This window comes from Eumetopias jubatus, unplaced genomic scaffold (assembly GCF_037043125.1).
Source record: "Eumetopias jubatus isolate StellerSeaLion01/CBP00866 unplaced genomic scaffold, mEumJub1_p1.0 scaffold_9, whole genome shotgun sequence".
NCBI lineage: Eukaryota > Metazoa > Chordata > Mammalia > Carnivora > Otariidae > Eumetopias > Eumetopias jubatus.
In genome coordinates this window covers 128,664,684-128,687,051 of record NW_028274815.1, presented here as the reverse complement: position 1 = coordinate 128,687,051, position 22,368 = coordinate 128,664,684, and the positions used below count along the sequence as shown (strand labels likewise).

At 42.9% G+C, this 22,368-nt stretch overlaps 1 protein-coding gene across 2 annotated transcripts in view; it reads right to left on the bottom strand.

Moving 5' to 3' along the window:
• Window positions 1-19,542, bottom strand: part of CSE1L (chromosome segregation 1 like) — a 42,873-nt gene extending 23,331 nt beyond the window's left edge. Inside the window, exons 1-7 of one of the 2 annotated variants that reach the window (XM_028125216.1) lie at window positions 19,427-19,542; window positions 16,673-16,911; window positions 6,543-6,638; window positions 3,510-3,652; window positions 1,000-1,101; window positions 776-921; window positions 42-132 (exon numbers count right to left, since the gene is read on the bottom strand). In XM_028125216.1, coding sequence (XP_027981017.1) covers window positions 42-132; window positions 776-921; window positions 1,000-1,101; window positions 3,510-3,652; window positions 6,543-6,633 — 573 coding nt within the window. In that variant the 5' untranslated portion in view covers window positions 6,634-6,638; window positions 16,673-16,911; window positions 19,427-19,542. The remainder of the gene's footprint in view (window positions 1-41; window positions 133-775; window positions 922-999; window positions 1,102-3,509; window positions 3,653-6,542; window positions 6,639-16,672; window positions 16,912-19,426) is intronic. The other variant, XM_028125214.2, reaches the window with a different exon arrangement.
• Window positions 19,543-22,368: the final 2,826 nt, after the last annotated feature.

The following is a 22,368-nucleotide window of genomic DNA, read 5'->3' as shown; positions in this document are numbered from 1 at the left end:
TTAAGTAATTTTAAAGTATCACCAAGATGTTATTCCATTACCTTAAACAGATTAGTCAAAGGCAAAGCAAAGGCATCCAGAACAAGTTTAATTTCAGTCCATAACTCATTTGACTTAAATTCATGGCGATATCTAAAAAAATTAAGGTAAAATAGGTAAATTTACAAGTTTCTGTGTACTAACTTTAGGTCTTTAAGGACAGATTAGACCAAAACCCATGGGTAGACAGCTTTCTGAAATTCAAATGGATATCTTGGTTTTCTTTTTAAAGGAATCAAGCACAGTTTATTAAGACCTATTTCACAGTAACAGAGCTAAATGAAATCTTATTCTAAGATTACCAAATTAAAGGAATGACAACAGTCATTAAAATTCCACTGTTTATATAAGCAAAACCATTTGGAAAAAGTATTTTAAAAAACATGAATTTATGAGGAGCACCTGGCAGTCTGTCAGTGGAATATTTGCTGTTTGGATCTTGGGGTCATGAGTCGAGCCCCAGGTTGGTTGTAGAGATTACTTAAAAATAAAATCTTTAGAAAGCACCTCACCTGGGTGGCTCAGTCAGTTAAGCATCCAACTCCTGATTTTGGCTCAGGTCATGATCTCAGGATCGTGAGATCGAGCCCCATATCAGGCTCCCAGCTCAGCAGAGAGTTGCTTTGAGATTCTCTCTCCCTCTCCTTCTGCCCCTCCCCCAACACTCACACTCTACATAAATGAAATCTTAAAAAGAATAAAATCTTTAAAACAAGAAGTATGAATTTATCAATACCTTTTAAATAAAGAATGTGCTGTACGAAGGACTCCATTAATAACATGGAAATCTCCACTCTGAAACCGATTCACCATTTCTGTCAACAAGTCAGGCCATTTCTGAGGGAAATCTTCTCTGCCGATAATGCTAATAGCATCACTTAACTAGGGGGAGAAAAAAGATTAATTAGATGACAGTTCCACAAACAAGGCTCCTCCTTAAACAGTTGGGCCTTACATTACCTGCTTCTGAATTTGCTCTGGGCTGCTAAGCATCAAGTGTACTATGTTGGCTTTAATGGCTACTCGGTCAGCTTCACAAATTTTGTTTGGTTCATCCTCAACCTAAAACAAAACATCAATACCAAGTAACATAAAGTCCATATCTATGACCTTATGGGTTTATAGAGAAAATAGAACCATTTCTTTTTTTTTCTGGCTTTCTAAGAAAAACATAAAGTCAGGGCCTTCCCTCTACACGAATGGGTCACAGATTCCTTTAATAATCTGATGAAAGCATAAACTCTTCTGCAGAAAACTATACATTCCCTGATGCCAATTAAGAATCTCAGTTCTAAACATAAACTTATCAGCACATGTGGTGAAAATCTTTATGGATCTACGCTGCCTAGCCCACATTCATCTTCAAAAGCGTCGATCTGACTCTCACCTTAGGTTAGAGGTCTTTTCAATGAAAACTTCTTGACCATTACCAATTTAAATACATCCAGGACAAATCACTCAAAGAGGTTCTGGAAGTCTCACTAGTTTTACAAATCAAGAGAAAGGAAGAGAGCTAGCATGTCTACAAGTAGAGGGATGGATGTTTAACCATTCTGATTTTCCAGCTGCTTCTTCACTACATGAAGTTAATACTTGACTACATAAGCTTAAAAACAGTATTTACTACTTCTTAAACTATTTCACGAAATGAAGACAAAAGAAGAATTCTAGGGCGCCTGGGTGGCTCAGTTGGTTAAGCAACTGCCTTCGGCTCAGGTCATGATCCTGGAGTCCCGGGATCGAGTCCCGCATCGGGCTCCCTGCTCGGCGAGGGGCCTGCTTCTCCCTCTAACCCTCCCCGCTCTCATGTACTCTCTCTCTCATTCTCTCTCTCTCAAAATAAATAAATAAATCTTAAAAAAAAAAAAAAAAAAGAAGAATTCTAATAAGTATCTAGGCAGATTTAAAGTTGACATTTTAGAAAAACTGACCAGTTTTGTCAACCTTAATACTTTCTAAATTTCATTACTGCTATCACTTCGAAACAATTCTCATTTTTTTCTTTATCCTAAACCAAAGTTTCCTCAGCCTTAGCATTATTGGCATTCTGGGCCCAAATCTTTGTTATGAGAATGGATTTGTACACTGTAGGATAGTTAGCAGCATCCCTGGTTCCTATCACTAGATGGCAGTAACTCTCCCCTGCCCCTACCTGTGAAAACCAGAATGGCTCCAAAGATCTCTGTGGGCAAAATTACCCCCCATTAAGAACCACTGTCCTAAGGTAGGGAAAATACCTTAATTTCTTAATTTCTAATTTTATACCACTCATTAAACTTGCAGTACAGGGGCGCTTGGGTGTCTCAGTCAGTTAAGTGGCTGCCTTCGGCTCAGGTCATGGTCCCAGGGTCCTGGAATCGAGCCCCTCATCGGGCTCCCTGCTCAGCGGGGAGTCTGCTTCTCCCTCTCCCTCTGCCTGCCACTCCCCCTGCTTGTGCTCTCTCTCTCTCTCTCAAACAAATCTTTTTTAAAAAATTTAAATTAAAAAATAAACTTGCACTACAATGCCTTAAAATTAGAATATATTTCTATATCCCTTATCAAAAACTCCAAATCTAAATTATTTTGCATTCTACAAACTTTTAATATATTTAATGCGGTTTTTCTACTGTATTTAATTTTTTTCCCATCCACAAGAGAAATTGCTTCAATTATTCAGTAAGGTTGTGTATCTTCCCACACAATGTCTCTCCAGTTGACAATGCACTAACGTTTAAATTCAACCATAATGGAGTTTGCAAAAGCCAAGTCTCACACTCTAGCAACCTGGTTTAGGAAGTTCAAGTAATCTACATGAACTCAAATGAAACAATAGAACTTTGTGAAAGCATCCTGTTTAATTTTTGCCAAGTCTTTCAGAATTCCTATGTAGACACTCATGTCATCTGTGAACAAAGATAGTTTCAGGTCTTCCTTCCCAGTCAGTAATACCTTTTTACTTCCTCTTCTTACTCCATCAGCAAGGACTTCCGAAAGTACAATGTTGAGAGGACGTGAGAAGAGGGGACATTCTTGCTTTGTACCTGATCTTAGTGAAAAAGCTCCAAGTTTCTCACCATTAAATAGGATATTAGCTCTAAGTTGTTTGTATATAGTCTTTATCAAGTTAAGAAAGTTCTCTTTTATTCCTAGTTTACTGACAGTTTTATCATAGATGGGCGCAGAATCTTGTTAAATGCCTTTTCTGTAGCTACTGATATTATCATGTGATTTTTCTTTTGTCAGTTTATTAACAGGATTACATTAACTGATTTTTGAATGTTGAAGCCGCCTTGCATCCCTGGGATAAATCCCACTTGGTCATGGTGTGTAATTCTTTTTACACCTTTTTAGGTTTGACCTGCTGATGTTTTGCTGAGGGCAGTTCGGTTTAATTTCATCTTTAATCTGTGTCTGAATTTTTCAGGAGCATTACACACAAATCTTACAAACATACAGGTTATCAGACCGTGTGTTCACAAAATACTTACAATTCTCCAGTTTCTTTTAATATAGTTCTTGAATGTTACTGAGGCACAAACTTTGATAACATTATCCTGGGACTTTTCCAGCAATGTTAAAAGCAAAAGTGGGTAGTTCTGATTTCCTTCTACAGATTCAAGAAATTTCTCAGCTGTAAAAGAATTTCCATGTTAGAAGATTTGACATTATAACCAAGCCTTTCCGTTTTGTATCTATGTAGATCTCTAATTAAATGATCAAAAAATCGGGGTGCCTCGGTGGCTCAGTTGGTTAAGCGTCTGCCTCCAGCTCAGGGTGTGATCCCAGGGTCCTGGGATCGAGCCCCACATCGGGATCCCCTACTCAGTGGGGAGCCTGCTTCTCCCTCTCCCTCTGCAGCTCCCCTTGCTTATGGTCTCTCTGTGAAATAAATAAAATCTCTAAATAAACAAATAAATGAATGAATGAATAAATAAATAAATACAAGGCTCCTGAGTTAGGTAACTTGTCTAAGATCGCACAGCTAGATTTCATCACTGAGAAAGTTTTAGTCCAGTCCTTACTCTATCACACTAGCCCTCAGTTTTCTTCTTGAACTAAACATTTCCAGTATGAGCAAAAAAGTATTTGAAGATTTTACCCACATATTTTCAACTCCTACCACACTTAGGGATAAGAAGTCTCCTAGGTTTAGGGGCGAATGGGTACCTCAGGCAGTTAAGCGTCTGACTCTTGATTTTGGCTCAGGTCATGATCTCAGGGTCATTAGATAGCCAGGCTCTGAGCTCAGTGGGGAGTCTGCTTGAGATTCTCTGCCCCTCCACCCAGCCCCTATGCACACGCTGCTTCTAAAATAAAGCCCCGCATAGGGCTCCCTGCTCATTGGGAGTCTGCTTCTCCCTCTCCCTCTGTGCTTGCGTGCTCGCTCGCTCTCTCTCTCGTAAAATAAATAAAATATATATATATTTTTAAGACCTTATTCATTTGTGAGAGACAGAGAGCACAAGCAGGGGGAGCTGTAGGCAGAGGGAGAAGCAGGCTCCCTGATGAGCAAGGAGCCTGACGCAGGACTCGATCCCTGGACCCTGGGATCATGACCTGAGCAGAAGGCAGATGCTTAATTGACTGACCCACTCAGGCGTCCCTAAATAAAATGTTAAAAAAAAAAAAAAAAGAACTCTCCAAAGTTTACTGATCACACAAGTGAAGGTTTATAGCACGTCTTCATAAACTTCATTGAAAAGGTCTGCCATTAGCATCTATTATTTTCTACAATATTATGATTTAATACCTGTCTTCTTTCTGAACTGAGTCCCAAGAGTTTGATACCCATCCTCAAATCCTCCCTGCTTTGTGTCCATCATGTCTTTCTTAAAAGACGAGGAGGGCTAAACTGAAAAATGTTTTTCAGGAGGGGACTCACTATGGTTTTGTAGGAGTCTGGAAGGCTTTGGTTGTTTCCTCTCAGTGGTTAGCACTGCACACAGGGCAACACACTAGATCCATGATCTGGGGGAAAGCCCATATAGATCGCCAGGTCTCTTTCTTAAATTGTAATCAATATCCTTAAAGAAATCTCATGAGTTTAAGTCGAATTATTTCTTTCTGTGTTCATTTCCTTCAACTTGCTCACAGAATATTCACACAGACATGTTTCTACACACGCAAGGAGCCTCAAAATGTCTTCCAGTTCATCTGGACCAGTCTCATCACAAAACCAAGGGAGCATAGTGGTATCTGTACTACACATTTCAACCTCCAGATCATTTTCTAGAAACACTGAGTCTAGTACCAATCCCTGAGAAATGCTACGTTCCTAACTCATTCATCAATTTATTCCTACAGTCTATCCTGAATTCATAAAACAGTTAACACCCTTGCCTTACAAAGACAAAATTATTAAAAATAGTTTTTAATAGACAGGGTTTGCAGAGGTTTTCTGAGAAAGTCTAAGAAGATTAGAGCCATTAATTTCCCTTCCTCCAAGAACACATTACCTTTTTAAGCACTAATGGGAAAAGCCACAATTCTCCCTCTCAGAAATCACAAACACTATTCTAGAATAGAATGGATGCATTAACATGTTTATAATTCTATTTATTATATATAATATATAACTGCAACACACACACACATCCACTTGTGTCTTTGTGGAGGCGTTCCAAAATCCTCTTTCTGAGCATGCACATTAGTTAAGTTCTGAAGCAGCAGGTTGATACCTAGTTAATATGGCTCACATCGAGAATCATCAACTGGCTACCCATCCACAAGACACATCTGGCCCTCAGAAGGAGGGTTTGCTTGGTTTGCATGGTATTTCAAATTATCATTTAAAAATGAGGACACTTCACAGAAATGTCTTTTATTTTTCCAACAAAGCTGGAAATCTGATCTTGCAAAAGTGGTTTGAATCCCCCAAAGTTAGCTTGTTCTAAAGGCCCTTAACCAAGGCATATAAGTCACATGAAATTACCAATCCTCACTTCACCTGCCTCCCTCATTTTTACCTTCACATTTGAGTCCTTTGGGCATCTGAGTTTACAATTCTAAGCTAGCACAAAAGTTTCTAACAGAAACTGGTCAAATACAGGAGGGAGGAACCCTAGGTCTTAAAATGTATTAATTAAATCAAACCCAACATGGGGATTAAGAGACAGCATCTCATTACCTAGTTTAATTCATTTAATCACTTTTTAAAGCAATTAACTCTCATCTCTGTGCCCTAATTATTATATTTCTAAAACAGGCAGGTGTGGGGATTTTCAGAAAGGTGACGGGACAAAGCATTCTAGACACACTAGTACTTTTTAATCCCAGAAGATGCCAAATAAAGGCTACTTTACTCAAAAAAACAAAACCAAACCAAAAACACACCACATCACCATATGTTACAGCAGCTGTAAGCAGCCAACCACACACTTTACTGGTAGAGAATGAAAAACTATGCCCCAGAATCAAGTGTTAAATCTTTTTTTTTCAATTTACAAATACAGATAGATTATGCAAAGGTTTTCATCATCTGTCCTTAAAGAATAAATCAAACCACAAAACATTCTCTTTACCTGGACGTCTGATGGCAGGATCAGGATCAAGAGTTTTCTTTAAGTATTCTGTTAGTGTTTGCAAATTTGCATCGCTGAGCTCCATTGCCATAGAACCTAAAACAAAAAATGAGCTTTGATAAATTGGTCACATTGGGATACAATGATTTACATAAAAGAATACTTTTATACCATGGGTCTTCCCCTCTCTGAAAGTCATCCATTTGTTATGTTTTAAGGTATGGGCTATAAGCCTGACTCAGCTGAGGCAAGGTTCCAGAAGATAAGATGGACTTTTCTGAGACAATGGTGAGTTAATTTTGAGATGAAGAAGAAAAACCGTACCACAAAGTCAAAAAGAGGCACAGAAAAACAAAGGTGAAGAACTGATCAAAGTCACCATAAAGTTTATCAGATTTAATGCTAAAAAAAAGGGGGGGGGAAACAAGGGGTTTAAAAAAAGACTCACTAGGAACTTTTTTTTGTTAAGGTCCACCATGAGAAATTACAATTTTAAGCAGTAAATAAGGATCCCATAAAGAGTTCTGAGATTAAAGAAACTAGAATAAATTTCTTTGTGTACAACATGCAATCACAAGGATTGACAACAAACCAGATGCTGAGAATTTGTACCTGGGGAGAGAATTCTGGGATTCAGAAGATGACAGCTGTGATTATGATTAAAAAGCAACTTTCGATAAGCAAATAAGATAAGCAAGTGGGACTACATCAAACTAAAAAGCTTCTGCACAGGGGCACCTGGGTGGCTCAGTTGGTTAAGCGTCTTGCCTTCAGCTCAGGTCATGATCCCAGGGTCCTGCTCAGCAGGGAGCCTGTTTCTCCCTCTCCCTCTGCCACTCCCCCTGCTTGTGCTCTCTCTCTCTCTAATAAATAAATCAAACCTTAAAAAGAAAGCTTCTGCACAGCAAAGGAAACCATCAACAAAATGAAAAATGTGGCCTATCAATGGGAGCATTATTTGCAAATTATATATCTGATAAGAGGTTAATATCCAAAATATACTAAAAGCCCACACAACTCAAAAAGCAAAAAAATAAAAATTATATATATAAATATATATTTTCTTGTATATATAAATAAAATTTAAAAATGGGCAGAGGATTTGAACATTTTTCTGAGACATACAGATGGCCCACAGGTACATGCAAAGGTTCTCAACATCACTAACCATCAGGGAAATGCAAACCAAAACCACAATGAGACTTCACCTCATTCCTGTTAGAATGGCTGTCATGAAAAAGATAAGAAATAACAAGTGTTGGCAAGGATGTGCAGAAAAGGGAAAGCTTGTGCACTGCTGGTGGGAATGTAAATTGGTGCAGTCACTATGGAAAACTGTGCGGAGGTTCCTCAAAAAATTAAAAATAGAACTACCACATGATCCAGAAATTCCACTTCTGGGGGTACCTGGGTGGCTCAGGTGGTTGAGTGTCGGACTCTTGGTTTTGACTCAGGTCTGGGTCCTCATCTCAGGGTCATGGGATCCAGCCCTGCCTCTAGCTCTGCGCTCAGCTGGGAGTGTGCTTGTTCCTCTCCCTCCACCTCTGCCCTCCCACCCCCCAACTCCTGTTGCTGCATGCACACTCTCTCCCTCTCAATATATAAAATCTTGGGGGCGCCTGGGTGGCTCAGTCGTTAAGCATCTGCCTTCAGCTTGGGTCATGATTCCGGGGTCCTGGGATCGAGCCCCACGTCGGGTTCCCTGCTTTGTGGGGAAGCCTGCTTCTCCCTCTCCCACTCCCCCTGCTTGTGTTCCCTCTCTTGCTGTGTCTCTGTCAAATAGATAAATAAAATCTAAAAAAAAAAAAAAAAAACAACTTGGGGCGCCTGGGTGGTTCAGTCGTTAAGCGTCTGCCTTCGGCACGGGTCATGATCCCGGGGTCCTGGGACCGAGCCCCATATCAGGCTCCCCTCTCAGGGGGGTGTCTGCTTTGCTCTCTCCCTCTGCAGCTCTACTCGTGCTCTCTCGTTCGCTCTCAATTAGAAATAAACTCCATTTCTGGTATTTATCCAAAGGAAATGAAAGCACAAACTCAAAAAGATATCTGTACCCATATGTTCACCGCAACATTATTTACAACAGTCCAGACATGGAAATAACCTTTATAAATGTTCACCAATGGATAAATGGATAAAAGAAACCGGATATGTGTATATAATGAAATATTATTCAGCCACAAAAATGGGAAATCCCGCCACTTGTGACAAAATGGATAGACTTTTTTTTTTTAAAGTAGGCTCCGTGCCCAATATGGACTTTTAACTCACAATTCCCCAGATCAAGAGTCACATGCTCTACTGACTGAGCCAGGCATATGCCCCTGGAGGACCTTCAGGGCATTATGCTAAGTGAATTAAGTCAGAGAGAGACAAATACCATAGGATCTCACTCCTATGTAGAATTTAAAATTAAAATAAGGGGCGCCTGGGTGGCTCAGTCGGTTAAGCGTCTGCCTTCGGCTCAGGTCATGATCCCAGGGTCCTGGGATCGAGCCCCATGTCGGGCTCCCTGCTCTGCGGGAGCCTGCTTCTCCCTCTCCCTGCCACTCCCCGCTTGTACTCTCTCTCTCGCTCTCTCTCTCTAATAAATAAATAAAATCTTAAAAAATAAATTAAAACAAAAAACCCCCACACCAGAGCTCACAGATACAGAGAACCAATTGGTGGGGGGTTAGAGGTGCACGAAATGGGTGAAGGAGGTCAAAAGGTACAAAATTCTAGTTATAAAGTAAGTAAGCCATGAGGATATAATGTACAGCATAGTGACTATAGTTAGTAATACAGGGACACCTGGCTGGCTCAGTCAGGGGAGCATGCAACTCTTGATCTTGGGCTATGAGTTCAAGCCTCACTTTGGGTACAGAAATTACTATAAATAAACAAACAAACAAATTATACTGTATTACGGGGCACCTGGCTGGCTCAGTCAGTAGAATATGCAACTCTTGATCTCGGGGTCGTGAGTTCAAGCCCCATGTTGGGTGTGGAGCCTACTTTTAAAAAAAAAGTTCTGATGACAAAAAAAAAAAAATCTGTAATTATGTGTAGTGATGGATACTAACTAGACTTACTGTGATCATTTCATAATATATACAATTATTATGTTGTACACCCAAACCTAATGGTAATATGTCAATTATATCTCTATATCTCAGTAAAGAAGCAACTACTTTAATATTCAAAGCTTAAACAACACCAAACATAAATCACAGAATACACTGCCATTGACCAAAAAAATTCACATCTAATATATTACAAATTAAAAGCTAAACATAAGTGACAAAATAAAGCTAAGAAACACAGAATAGCACATATGTATAAATTACAAGAGTGCACGCACACATCATTCCCCATAAACAAAAAAGCTTGAGAACTCTATAAAATAGGACATTGTGATCTCCGAGTTCTTGGTGAGTAGATAAAATTAAATGCAAAACAACAGAACTTTCTGGGGACAATAAATATGGTCTAAAACCATGATGTGAGTATGGTGATGGATGCACAACTGTGTAAAATTAATGACACTCACCAAAAAGTACACTTAAAATGAATTCACAGTAAGTTATAGTTCAATAAAGCTATTTTTTAAAACTGCACTTTTTTTCAGAGAAAGAAAAGGTGGGGGAGAGGGAGAGAGAGAATCTTAAGCATGCACCACGCCCAGCACAACGTGAAACAGGGCTTGATCTCATGACCCTGAGATCATGACCTAAACCAAAACAAGAGTCAGGAGCTTAACGGAACCAAGCCACCCAGGCGCCCCTAAAACTGCACTAGCTCCCAGGGAACCCAGGGAAATATAGCCTTCTCAGGGCAACCATGCACCAAACTCAATCTGGGGCTTCTATGACAAGAAAAAAACAAGTATGTAATAATTTTTGTAAAATGTAATAAAGCTAAGTGGAAAAAGCTCAAATATACCACAATTCAAATTATGTGAAAAATATTTAGGGGCACCAGGCTGGTTCAGTTGGTACAGCATGCAACTCTTGATCTTGAGAGTTTTAAGTTCAAGCCCCACACTGGGTACAGAGGTTACTTAAAAATAAAATCTTAAAAAAAATTTACACATACCACACTATATAGAAAAACTAAAAATACACTCCAAAATGTAAACAGCAGTAATGTCCATGCGATGAACAATGGACATTTTTGTTCTTTTCATATTCTTCTAGATTCTCCTAATATCCCACAACTACTATATGTATCACACTTGCAATCAGAAAGTTATTAAAATTTTATTTTTTTTTTAAGATTTTATTTATTTGAGAGAGTGAGAGAGCGAGCACAAGCCGGAGGGGAGAGGCAGAGGGAGAAGCCCACTCCCCAATGAGCAGGGAGCCTGGGTGCAGGGCTCGATCCCAGGACTCTGGAATCATGACCTGAGCTGAAGGCAGACACAACCAACTGAGCCACCAAGGTACCCTTTATTGTATTCTTAAAATGATTCTGTCAAAGGTAATTAAATTCAGGCTCTCAAAGGAGCTTACATATTAGTTGGAAGACAAGACACTTCAACTGCGATGCCAACTACAGACCCATAATCCCTTTCCTGCAGTTCTGAAATCCAAAAGTCTAAAACTGAAAGTTGTTGTTGTGTTTTTTTTTTTAAGCAGTCTCCACGCTCAGCATGGAGCCCAATGCTGGGCTTGAACTCATAACCCTGAGCTGAGATCAAGAGTAGACTGAGCCACCCAGGTGCCCTGAAAGGTTTGGTTTTTTTTTAAAGTTTGTAACAAACTCGTTCGGCAGCAAAACCTGGCCCAAACTGCCTGAGGCTATAAATAAGGTATCTCACTTAGTATATAAATTTGTTTTATTTAAGAAATAGTAATGTGTTTGATTGCAGAGTGCTACCCCACACCCCTCAGGAATGTTGCATCCAAAAAGAAACCCTGAAACACATTTGTTCTCCGGAGTAGAGGTGCCAAATGAATCACAGACAGTAACTTAACTTAAGCTAGGAAGTTAATAAGCGAGTCACTTGGCCTACATTTACATGTGGGCCAAGATGTCCAAGAGGCTGTCTTTAGCTAACTTGAAAGATACATAGAAGGGCGCCTGGGTGGCTCAGTCAGTTAAGCAACTGCCATCAGCTCAGGTCATGATCCTGGAGTCCTGGGATCGAGCCCCACGTTGGGCTCCCTGCTCAGCAAGGAGTCTGCTTCTCCCTCTTCCTGTCCCCCTCCCACTTCCCTCACTCTCGCTCTCTCTCTCAAAACAAATGAATAAGATATTACAAATAAAAAAGAGGAAAGATACATAGAACTGAAAAGGCAAAGTAGAATGAAGACCCATCCCATACAAGAACTAGTGTGAGCAAAGTTAACAGACAGGAAGAGTACATACCTCCTTTGGAGAATAAAGGAATTGGAGGCTAAGATCGGATCATATAGTTCCTCAGTATTTAGCTGAAGTTTCATGATTTAATGTACAATAGGAAGTCACTAAAGGTTTTTTGAAATGAGTCAAAACTTAATGAAAGTGGAGTATATGAACTTTGGGCTGGCAATGTTTCCAGAATGGAGTTGAGAAGAACAAATGAAGGTGTGTTAGGACACTTTTTTTTTTAAATGGGGGAAGGGCACAATGACAGATGTTTTGCATGGTTTACATCATTTCATATAATAACCATTTTATATACAAGGAGACTTAGAGAGATTAACTAACTTGCCCCAAGTCACACATAGTTAATAAAAATTAGATTCAATAGATCAGTCTGACTCTATAAGGTCTACTCTCTTCCTACTAACCAAGGCTATCTCTCAGGGGGAAATAATAATGACAGGGGACTGAACTAGAGTGGAAACACCGGGGATAGCAATAGGAAGGTCATCTTGGGGGCGGGTTAGCTAATGCTATAGATAAGGGCGATAGCTAATACTATGCTTGTGCAGCATCCCTCCACAGCCAGAAACGACAAACTTTTAAGGAGAATGATTTGTTTGAAACTATCCGTATTCTCATTAGTCTTTTCCTTTAACTGGAAGATGTTTTTATCATAAGGGAAGCCAATATTCTTATTTAATAGATTCCTCCACCTATCCATTCACTTCCTTTGACGCAGTGCAAACCACTCTATGGCATGAATATCAAGTACCACTCAAACATACACACAATTTATTGAGAGGCTACCCTTTCTGGGTTTTATATCAAAACTTTGGAAAATGCAGGGGTGCCTGGCTGGCAGGCGACTCTTGATCTTGTGGTTTTGAGTTGGATATAAAGATTTAACAAAAAATTTTTTTAAGATTTTTAAAAGATTTTATCTTTAAGCAATCTCCACACCCAGCGTGGGTCTCAAACTCAACCCTGAGATCAAGAATCGCATGCTCCTCTGACTGAGCCAGCCAGACGGCCCTTAAATACAAAATTAAAAAAAAAAAAAAAAAGTTTGGAAAATGCTATGCATTATATTCCCTTAAAGGTTTCAGGAACTCAAACAGTAAATTATCAGTTTAATGTTATTTAATCCAGAATTCCCCCCCGTTACTTGGCCACAGAACTACTTTATTATATAAAACTTTGGAAAGGGGTGCCTGGGTGGCTCAGTCAGTTAAGTGTCTGCCTTTGGTTCAGGTCATGATCCCAGCCTGAGATCAAGCCCTGTGTCAGGCTCCCTGCTCAGCGGGGGAATCTGCTTCTCCCTCTCCCTCTGCCCCTGCTCGTGTGCTCTCTTGCTCACTCTCTCCCCCAAATGAATATTAAAAAACAGGGCGCCTGGGTGGCTCAGATGGTTGGCCGTCTGCCTTCGGCTCGGGTCATGGTCCCGGGGTCCTGGGATCGAGTCCCGCATTGGGCTCCCTGCTCCTTGGGAGCTTGCTTCTCCCTCTGCCTCTCTCTCTCTCTCTCTCTCTGTCTCTCATGAATAGATAAATAAAATCTTTAAAAAAAAAAAGCAAAACAAAAAAACTTTGGAAAGTAGTGATTTAATCAATTCCTTACCCATTCTTTCTGTTGAAATGCTCAATCTGTTTGAAATGAAAGTTTGCTGTTGCCAAGCAAAATCATCTACATCAGTGTTATGTAAGCTAAAAAAACCCAAAAACCCAAAAAACCCTTGTCTTTCTTTGCCACACAAACTTGTTCTACCTTTTGACATTTATTCAAGGCAGCATGTTAGAAACTGTGTACTGGGAGGATTACAGAGATTAATTGGATCTATTCTGAGTTTTTTTTTTTAATAATAACCTTTATTTACTGATTTTTCAAGCAGGCCCTCATGACCCTGAGATCAAGACCTGAGCCAACCAAGATCAAGAGTCCGATGCTTAACTGACTGAGCCATGCAGGAGCCCCTATTCTGTTGAATTTAATACACTCCCCAGTAACTTTGCATTTCACTAACTTTTTTTTTTAGGATTTATTTATTTTAGGGAGAGAAAAGAGAGCGCACACACTTGTGAGCAGGGGAGGGGGCAGAGAGAAAGGAACAGAAAGAATCCTTAAGCAGATTCCTCACTGAGCTCGGAGCCCCACACAGGGCTTGATCCCAGGACCCTGAGATCATGTAGAGCAGAAATCAAGAACCAACAGCTCAACGGACTGAGCCACCCAGGCACCCAACTAACTTTCTTCATTATGTTCTTAAAGCACTATACATATCTCAGCTAAAATCTCTTATATTCCTCATAATTATCTATATTAAAAACCCAAACCCTTGGGGTGGCTCAATTGGTTAAGTGACCGACTTGTGATACAGGCTCAGGTCATGATCTCATGGGTCATAAGATCGAGCCCCAAGTTGGGCTCCACAGCAGGGAGTTTGCTTGAGTTGCTTGAGATTTCCTCCCTCTGCCCTCCCCCCCGACGTGTGAACTCTCTCTAGCGTGCACACTCTCTCTCTTTAAAATAAATAAATCTTAAAAAAAAATTCCAGACTCTTTACCATGGCAGAGTTCCATGCAATCTGTAACTGTCAACTTCATTTACCTTCTTTTGGCTTCTTTTTGGCTCTAAGTTCAAGCCACAAAAGCCTTCCCTCTGTGGCGTGAACCAGTCAAGACAGTTCTCCATGCTGTAATCATGCTCTTCCTTTTAATTTGATACTGGGTATCATTTAGCTGTCAGCCCACTGTCAATTCCTAAAAAGGGCCTTCCACCATTATCATCTACCTTGTTCCCATTACACTATTAATAGTAGTAACCATCATCTGAATTATCTTTGATATACTTGTTATCCTTATTGTAAGCTCCTTATGGCAGGGACTTTGTATGTCTTGTCTGTGTAAGCCCAGGACTTGACCACTGCCTGGCACACAGGAGATACACAGCAAGCATTTGTTGAACGAACTAAAGGATGAGTCAATATGTCAGTCAACTAGCTACAACAGGAGTTCCCAGAGTGTATTAGAGACTATTCTTTGAGGCTCAGTTCTGAGGAGCCCCAACTTAACATGGGAACTCTTACATCTGTAAGATAAACAAATGACAACTTACCCACCATAATTAATTTCTGTTCATTCGAAAGTTTTTCAAGAAAGAAGGGAATGTGAAATTTGGCCTATGTTACTGTTCATATATGCCAGTGCTTATACTTTTGTTTCAGGGCTTTGCACTTACTGTTCCACCTGCCTGAACAGCTCTGCCTCTGGAGAGCTGTATGGCACTGCCCACTTCATTCAGGTCTCTTTCCAAGGTCATCTCTTTTCAGAGATGCCTTCCTGGACCAGCCTATCTAAAAGAGCACCCACCTCAGTCACTCTCTATTCCTTTACTCTATTTTTCCAAGTTCCAAATTTCCAAGTATTATAAGGCATACTACTTTGCTTTCTTGTAGGGCCTTTGTGTTTTGTTCACTTCAATCTCCCTAGAGCTTTACAATAGTGATAGGTACCTACTACGTATTTCTTGTACTATTTTCAAAAGCTGCACCCCCTTGATTGATTTTTTCCATCAAAAACTTTCTATCAGGGCACGTGGGTGGCTCAGTTGGTTGAGAGACTGCCTTCGGCTCAGGTCATGATCCTGGAGTCCCGGGATCGAGTCCTGCACCAGGCTCCCTGCTCAGCGGGGAGTCTGCTTCTCCTTCTAACCCTCCCCCTCTCATGTGCTCTCTCTCTCTCTCTCTCAAATAAATAAATAAGATCTTAAAAAAAAAAAAACTTTCCATCATTCTACACATTTGCTCTGGTCAACTGACTATAACTACAGGAAGAGGTGGAGACAATTGATTCTAAGACCACATGATAGAATGACACCAAAATGACAAAGTTCCGGTACTAAGCAGGACTATTTGTAAGTTAAAAAAAAGTGAGGGCTCATGGGGATATGTAAATATGCATGAAACAATCCCTGAAAGTCAAAATACTACACAGATCCTTGAGTTTAGTACTAATTATTTGTCAACAAACCCTTTTTGTATCTCCTTAGTAATAATGTCTAAAAAACCAAATGGTAGGGGCGTCTGGGTGGACCAGTCAGTTAAGCGTCTGCCCATGGTTCAGGTCATGATCTCAGGGTCCTGGGATCCAGCCCTGCTTAAGTCTCCCTGGTCAGCAGGGAGTCTGCTTCTCCTGCTCCCTCTGCCCCTCCCCCTACTCTGTGTGTGGTGCTCTCCCCAATAAATAAATAAAATCTTTAAAAAAAATTGTAAGCTTAGCCCTGATTTGGGAAAGCATGACAAATCAGGTAACTTTAGAGAATACTCCACAGGTATTCATAATGTATCAACAAGATCAAGGTCTAATTAAGCTATCTAATTTGGCCACATGTGAAAGTACTTGGACTCTTTAAAATATTAGCAAAATGTAAATGTAGAAAGTGTTACTGATTTTATTTTATTTTTTTTTAAGATTTATTTATTTATTTATTTGTGAGAGAGAGAGAGAGAGAGAGAGAGAGACAGAGCACAAGCAGGGGGAGAGGCAGACAGAGGGAGAAGCAGGCTCCCCGCCGAGCAAGGAGCCTGATGCGGGACCCGATCCCAGGACCCTGGGATCATGACCTGAGCCGAAGGCAGCCGCTTAACTGACTGAGCCACCCAGGCGTCCCAGTGTTACTGATTTTAAAATAATGATTAAAACTAGAAATGTGAAATTCATTATTTTGCTTTCATATGAGATACGTTACTTTTTCCACAGATCTTTGGAAATCCCTACCAATTCAGTTAAAAAAGAAAACACATGTACCACAATAAATCAGTGATGGGAGACTTATCTAAATTCCAAGTTCTTCTTGTTGAATGAATGGCTGGACCTAAGTCTAGCCTCTTCCCACAGGCCCTCAGTTATGGATGAAGACTTTTGGAATAAAAACTTTGATTTCCAAGGCCATCTGACAGACATCTGTGACATAAGCTGATCCAAGATCTGTGCCTTTTCCTTAGATATTTCCTCCACATTAGAGAACCATTCCTGAGTCCTTACATCTGGGGAAAGGGAAAGAGATCCAATGAATGAAAACTATCTGGCACACACATATCAAGAACATACCCCAACACCTCAACCCCCCTCCCTGCTTTCTTATCACAGGAATAGACCACTTAGAATCAAATCCAAACTGTACATTGTCTACAAAGCCCTATATGATCTGGCCCCTGGATACCTCTCCTTTCTTCATACGCTACTGTAGCAAGCTGGATTTTCCTCCAATATTCTAAGTCTGTTCCTGTCCTCAAGCCTTTGTACTTACTTTCTATTTCCTCTGCCTGGAATGCTCTGTCCCCTCAACTTTCCATGGCTGATCTCAGCTCAAAAGTCACCTCTCCAGAGAAGCCTTTTTTTTTTTTTTTAAGAGAGGGGGAGGGGGGGGGACAGAGAGAGAATCCTAAGCAAACTCTATACCTAGCACAGAGCCCGCTAATGGGACTCCATCTCACAACCTTGAGATCATGACCTGAGCTGAAATCAGGTTGGACCCTTAACCGACTGAGCCACTCAGATGCCCCCAGAGAAGCCTTCATCTGTCACATCGGCTCTCTCACTTCTATCTGAAATTATCTAATTCATTTATTTGTATTACTGTTTCTTTCTCCCATTAGCATATAAGCTCCCCAAAGGAAAGGACCTTGTCCATTTTTATTTCACTGTATTCTCAGATATTAAGTGAATGCTCTATAGATATTAAATGAAGGAACAAATTAATTCCAAAGCTAGAGCACTGCTCTCAAACACATCCGATCCTCTACAGGAAACCTTCTGTCCCAGCCCCCAAGTAGCAGAAATCAAAGTAACCAGATGGGAAGAGAAAACTCCCTTGCACTGACAGAAAGAAGTCAAAGTGTCTTGGAGGGATAAGGTCAATCAAGAGTCCCAGGAATTGTGCAGCAAGTGGAGACACACACACAAGTTAAAAATTCAACCCTGGGGAGGGGGCTCAGGAGAAAAGAAAAGAACACAGGTGGGGCGCCTGGGTGGCTCAGTCGCTAGGCGTCTGCCTTTGGCTCAGGTCATGGTCCCAGGGTCCTGGGATCGAGCCCCGCATCGGGCTCCCTGCTCCACGGGAAGCCTGCTTCTCCCTCTCCCACTCCCCCTGCTGTGTTCCCTCTCTTGCTGTGTCTCTCTCTGCCAAATAAATAAATAAAATCTTTAAAAAAAACAAAACAAAACACAGGTGGGATCCAATAGTAAAAAGTCCCCCTCTATGCCTCCAAGGAATAACAACACTTGTGCATCTACCACGTGGTAAGCACTCGTCACCAGAATATAGCAGTAAACAAGACAGGTAAGGTCCTTGCTCTTGAAGTTAACAACCCAGCAGCTGAGAAAGACAATGAACAACTCTAAGTAATTCTAGTTAATAGTAAATGCTATTAAGTAAAAAGTGGAAAGAAATAAGTCCTCAGAGAAGTCGGTCAAAGGTGTAACGGACATGAAACTTAAAGGACAGGGAGCCAGCCTTGCAAAGCTCTGATGTCGATAATTTCCAAGCAAACGAAAGGCACGTCCAAACGCTCTACGGTGGGCACGAACTTGGAACATCTAAGAAAACAGAAAGTCAGCAGTATGGCTTCAGTGGCTAAGAAGAGATGGGTGGAAGAGGCAGACAATGGTAACTTCGGTTGGGACTTTGTCAACCACGGTAATAACTCCGTGGATCCTCACAGCCACTCTGCGAGGCAGATTGTTTTCAACCCCACTTTGCGGATAAGGAAATGGGGAAGACTCAGGGATGAAGAGACTAGCCCTAACCTGCACTCCCAGGGAGGCCGACTCTGGAGCGAACCCAGGCCTTCTAATTCCAAAGCTCATGCTCCGAACTACCACACTCTCGCGTCTCCCCCAAGACCGAGACCCTACATTCCTGGGCAGGTGCATGGACTAGAACGTAATCCTCAAAACAACTCAGCAAAGTGAGATCACGATGCCCATTTACAGTCGGGGAGACTGAAGCACAGGGAGATTAAAGGTCCCCCTTCCAACCAGAACGTGAGTCCCGGGGACCGGGGAAGAGGCCGTCTGGGCGGCAGCCGGCTCCGGCTCCGCAGCCCCGCCGGACAGGCCTCGCCACTGCGCTCAGCTCACGTTGCGGGTGGCCCGGCGCGACGAGGACGGACGCGCGGGTGCGACCAATGAGAGGTGGCCTTCCCGAGCGGCCCGGCGGCAGCGCGGCCAATCCGCGCGGCGCTGGGGGGGGGGGGGGGAAGGGGCGGGCGCTCGGGCGGCTCGCGTTAGGCCGCGCCTCGGGGGCCCTCGTCCCTCACAGGCCCCGGGGCCGCTGGGCTTGGGCCTGAGGCCTGGCACGCCGCGAGGTGAGGCGCGACCCGTCCGTGCAGGCAAAGACCTCGCCCGAGGGCGCCGCCCGAAGTACGGGCTCAAATTCCGCTCTCGCCCAGAGGCGCGGTCTTTGCTTCCCAGCGCTCGGAAGTGTCAGAAACGCGCATCCCTCCCCCAGCGGGGTCCCAAGAGGCCACCCTGCCAGGCCCTGCACGCCCCGCGCCTCACCTCTTGGGGATACGGGAACGGAGAAGGGAATCTCAGTCGCGAACTGTAGCCGGCACTACCCACCCCTGCTGCCGCTCCGCCTCACATTCAAACCCCGGCAAAATGGCGCGGCGGCGAGGCTGCGGCCCGGGCGCATGCGTGAGCCGGGCAGAGGCGAGGGGCGGGACCAGGAGCGCTCAGGCCCCACCCAAGCTCGGATGGCCAATCGCGACCGGCTCTGTGTTTGCGCTGACATCACAAGCGACAATGCCCTTTGGCTCAGACCGCGGCTTGGGGCATCATAATCCCCATTTTCCTGAGAACGGACAGGGCTTCAGCGAGTGGCCGCGGGAGTGCGACCTAGTCTGATGTAGGCCTGCAGTGAGGCACGTAGTAGGTCTTCTATAACTGTTGAACTAACTGCTCAAAGTCATGTCCATAGTCTCTCAGGCCGAGGAGAACTTTTGCCCCTCGCAGACCGCAGGTTTTAGAGGAAGAGGCGGAATACACGAAATCATTTCAGATCTTGATAAGCGCTACGACAAGAAAACATAAAACAGGGTGATATGACAGGCAGTGACTTGGAAGGTCATTGATTGGTTAGAGAAGACCTCTGAACAAGTGACACTTGACCTCAATTTCAACAAGGAGACAGCTGTGTCAAGATCCTCCTGGAGAGCGTGCCAGGAGGAGGGGATGCCAACAGCCTGGGCTCTGAGGCAGGAGTGAGCTGGGCTGGGGCTCAATGAAGTGCAGAGAGGCAGGAGATGAAGTTAGGCCAGCAGGGGCCAGATGATGTAGGCGTCATAAGCCCTGTTTAGACTAGGTCTCACTCTCACGTGCATCCATTAGGGGAAGGCCACCAAATCTACACTTTAAAAGGCCCACCAGTTGCTGTGTGGAGATGGACTGTATGGGGGTGGAGGCGAAGAACTTGAAGCAGGGAGCCTGGAGGCATCCAGGAGAGAGACGTGATGGCTCAGAACTCAGGTGAGTAGCAGCGCATATGGAGATAAGTGGACAGCTTCAGGATATACTATAGAGTTAGAGCCTGTAGGATTTTATGATCCATAGAGTGTGACAATGGACAGCAAGCAATGAGGACTTAGGGAAATCCCAGCTCTCAGTTTCAGCCACCAGCAGGCTGAGGCTCAGCTGTTTCAGAGCGCATCCCTTGCAATTGCTAGCTTGCTACTCTGGGGACTGAAAGGCATGTATTTGGTTATCACTGGAGGAAACAAATATTATAAGAACACAGAATTATATAGGGACTGAGACCTGCAGAACTCTTAGCATATAATGACTCTGTCCAAACCTCTGCAATAAGAGATGACCGAATTTGAACATGGCTTCTAGCAGCAGCATAAGGCCATGACCCTAGGATGACCCCAGTGTCCCCCACCCCCAACACACACACACAGACAGACATACACAGGACTGCTTGAGAAAGTTCAATGCTGCCAGGAGAATTTACTGTTTGTTCTAGCCAACACCTGGGTATAGGCCCCAACCTCCCTTCCTTAGAGCATTTACTAAAAAGGACTTACAATTGTGAATCTTTTTTCTGTCCCTCTGAGATGTATATGTATCTCCTGCAATTCAGGAGTGTCTTTCTTAATGACCTGAAAGCCATTCCTCTGAAATATAATCATCAGGAAGGTGAGGCCTGTTTCTCGGTCTCTGTGCGTAGATGGGAGCCTAACCCTGATAATTGCTAGCTAGCAGACGTAGCGAGCCTGATGACATTTACACCGACCAACACTTTAAGTTTTCACCTGGGCCTTCACTTTCCAACTCCCCCGTTCACCTTTAAAATGCCAAATCAGGGACGCCTGGGTGGCTCAGTCAGTTAAGCGGCAGACTTCAGCTCGTGTCATGATCCCAGGGTCCTGGAATCAGGTCCCACATCTGGCTCCCTGCTCAGCAGGGAGCCTGCTTCTCTCCCTCTGCCTCTGTCTGCGGCTCCCCCTGCTTGTGTGAGCGCACACTCTCTCTCTCTCTGACAAATAAATAAAATCTTTTTAAAAATAAATAAAAAAAATAATAAAATGCCCAATCAGGGGTGCCTGGGTGGCTCAGTCAATTAAGCCTCTGACTCTTTTTTTAATTTTTTTTAAAGATTTTATTTATTTATTTGACAGAGAGAGGGAAAGAGCACAAGCAGGGGGAGCAGCAGAGGGAGAGGAAGAAGCAGGCCCTCTTCCGAGCAGGGAGCCTGATGTGGGACTCGATCCCAGGACCCTGGGATCATGACCTGAGCCGAAGGCAGATGCTTAACCATCTGAGCCACCCAGGCGCCCCTAAGCCTCTGACTCTTGGTTTCAGTTTAGATCATGATCTCAGGGTCGTGTCTGGCTCCGTGCTCAGTGGGGAGTCGGCTTGAGATTCCCTCTCCCTTTGCCGCTCACATGCTCTCTCTCTCAAAATGAATAAATAAAATCTTAAAAAATAAAATGCCCAATCACCTCTGCACAGTCAGAATCAACTCTCTCCCCCACTGTGAGTAGTTTCTGAATAAAATCTGTTTTTACTGCTTTAACAATGTCCGACTTTATCTTTGACAGCCCCTGGCTATGAACATGTAAAAGCAGTTCCTGAGATAAAATGCGAAAATTGCTCTGTTTGAGTGAAAAGGTCATGGATGTAACTTTTTTGTAAAATTATTCAACATCTCTTATCACCGTCCACAAACCCTGCAAGTTCTGGCCCCTGTCAACCTGTCTGACTACATCACCTCCCTCCCTCCTCCGCTCCACCCTCACTCAACTTAGCCACCTTGCCTTCCTTTCTGTTCTTCCAAGCTCCAAGCTTATTCCCGCCTCAGAGTGTTTGTACTTGCCCTTCCCTCTGCCTGAATGCTCTTCTAGACCCCGGAATAACTGGCTCCCTCTGTACCTCCAGATTCCCGCTCAAATGTCACCTCCTCAGAGAGGCCTTCCACTCTGTCTGAAATTGCCCACTCT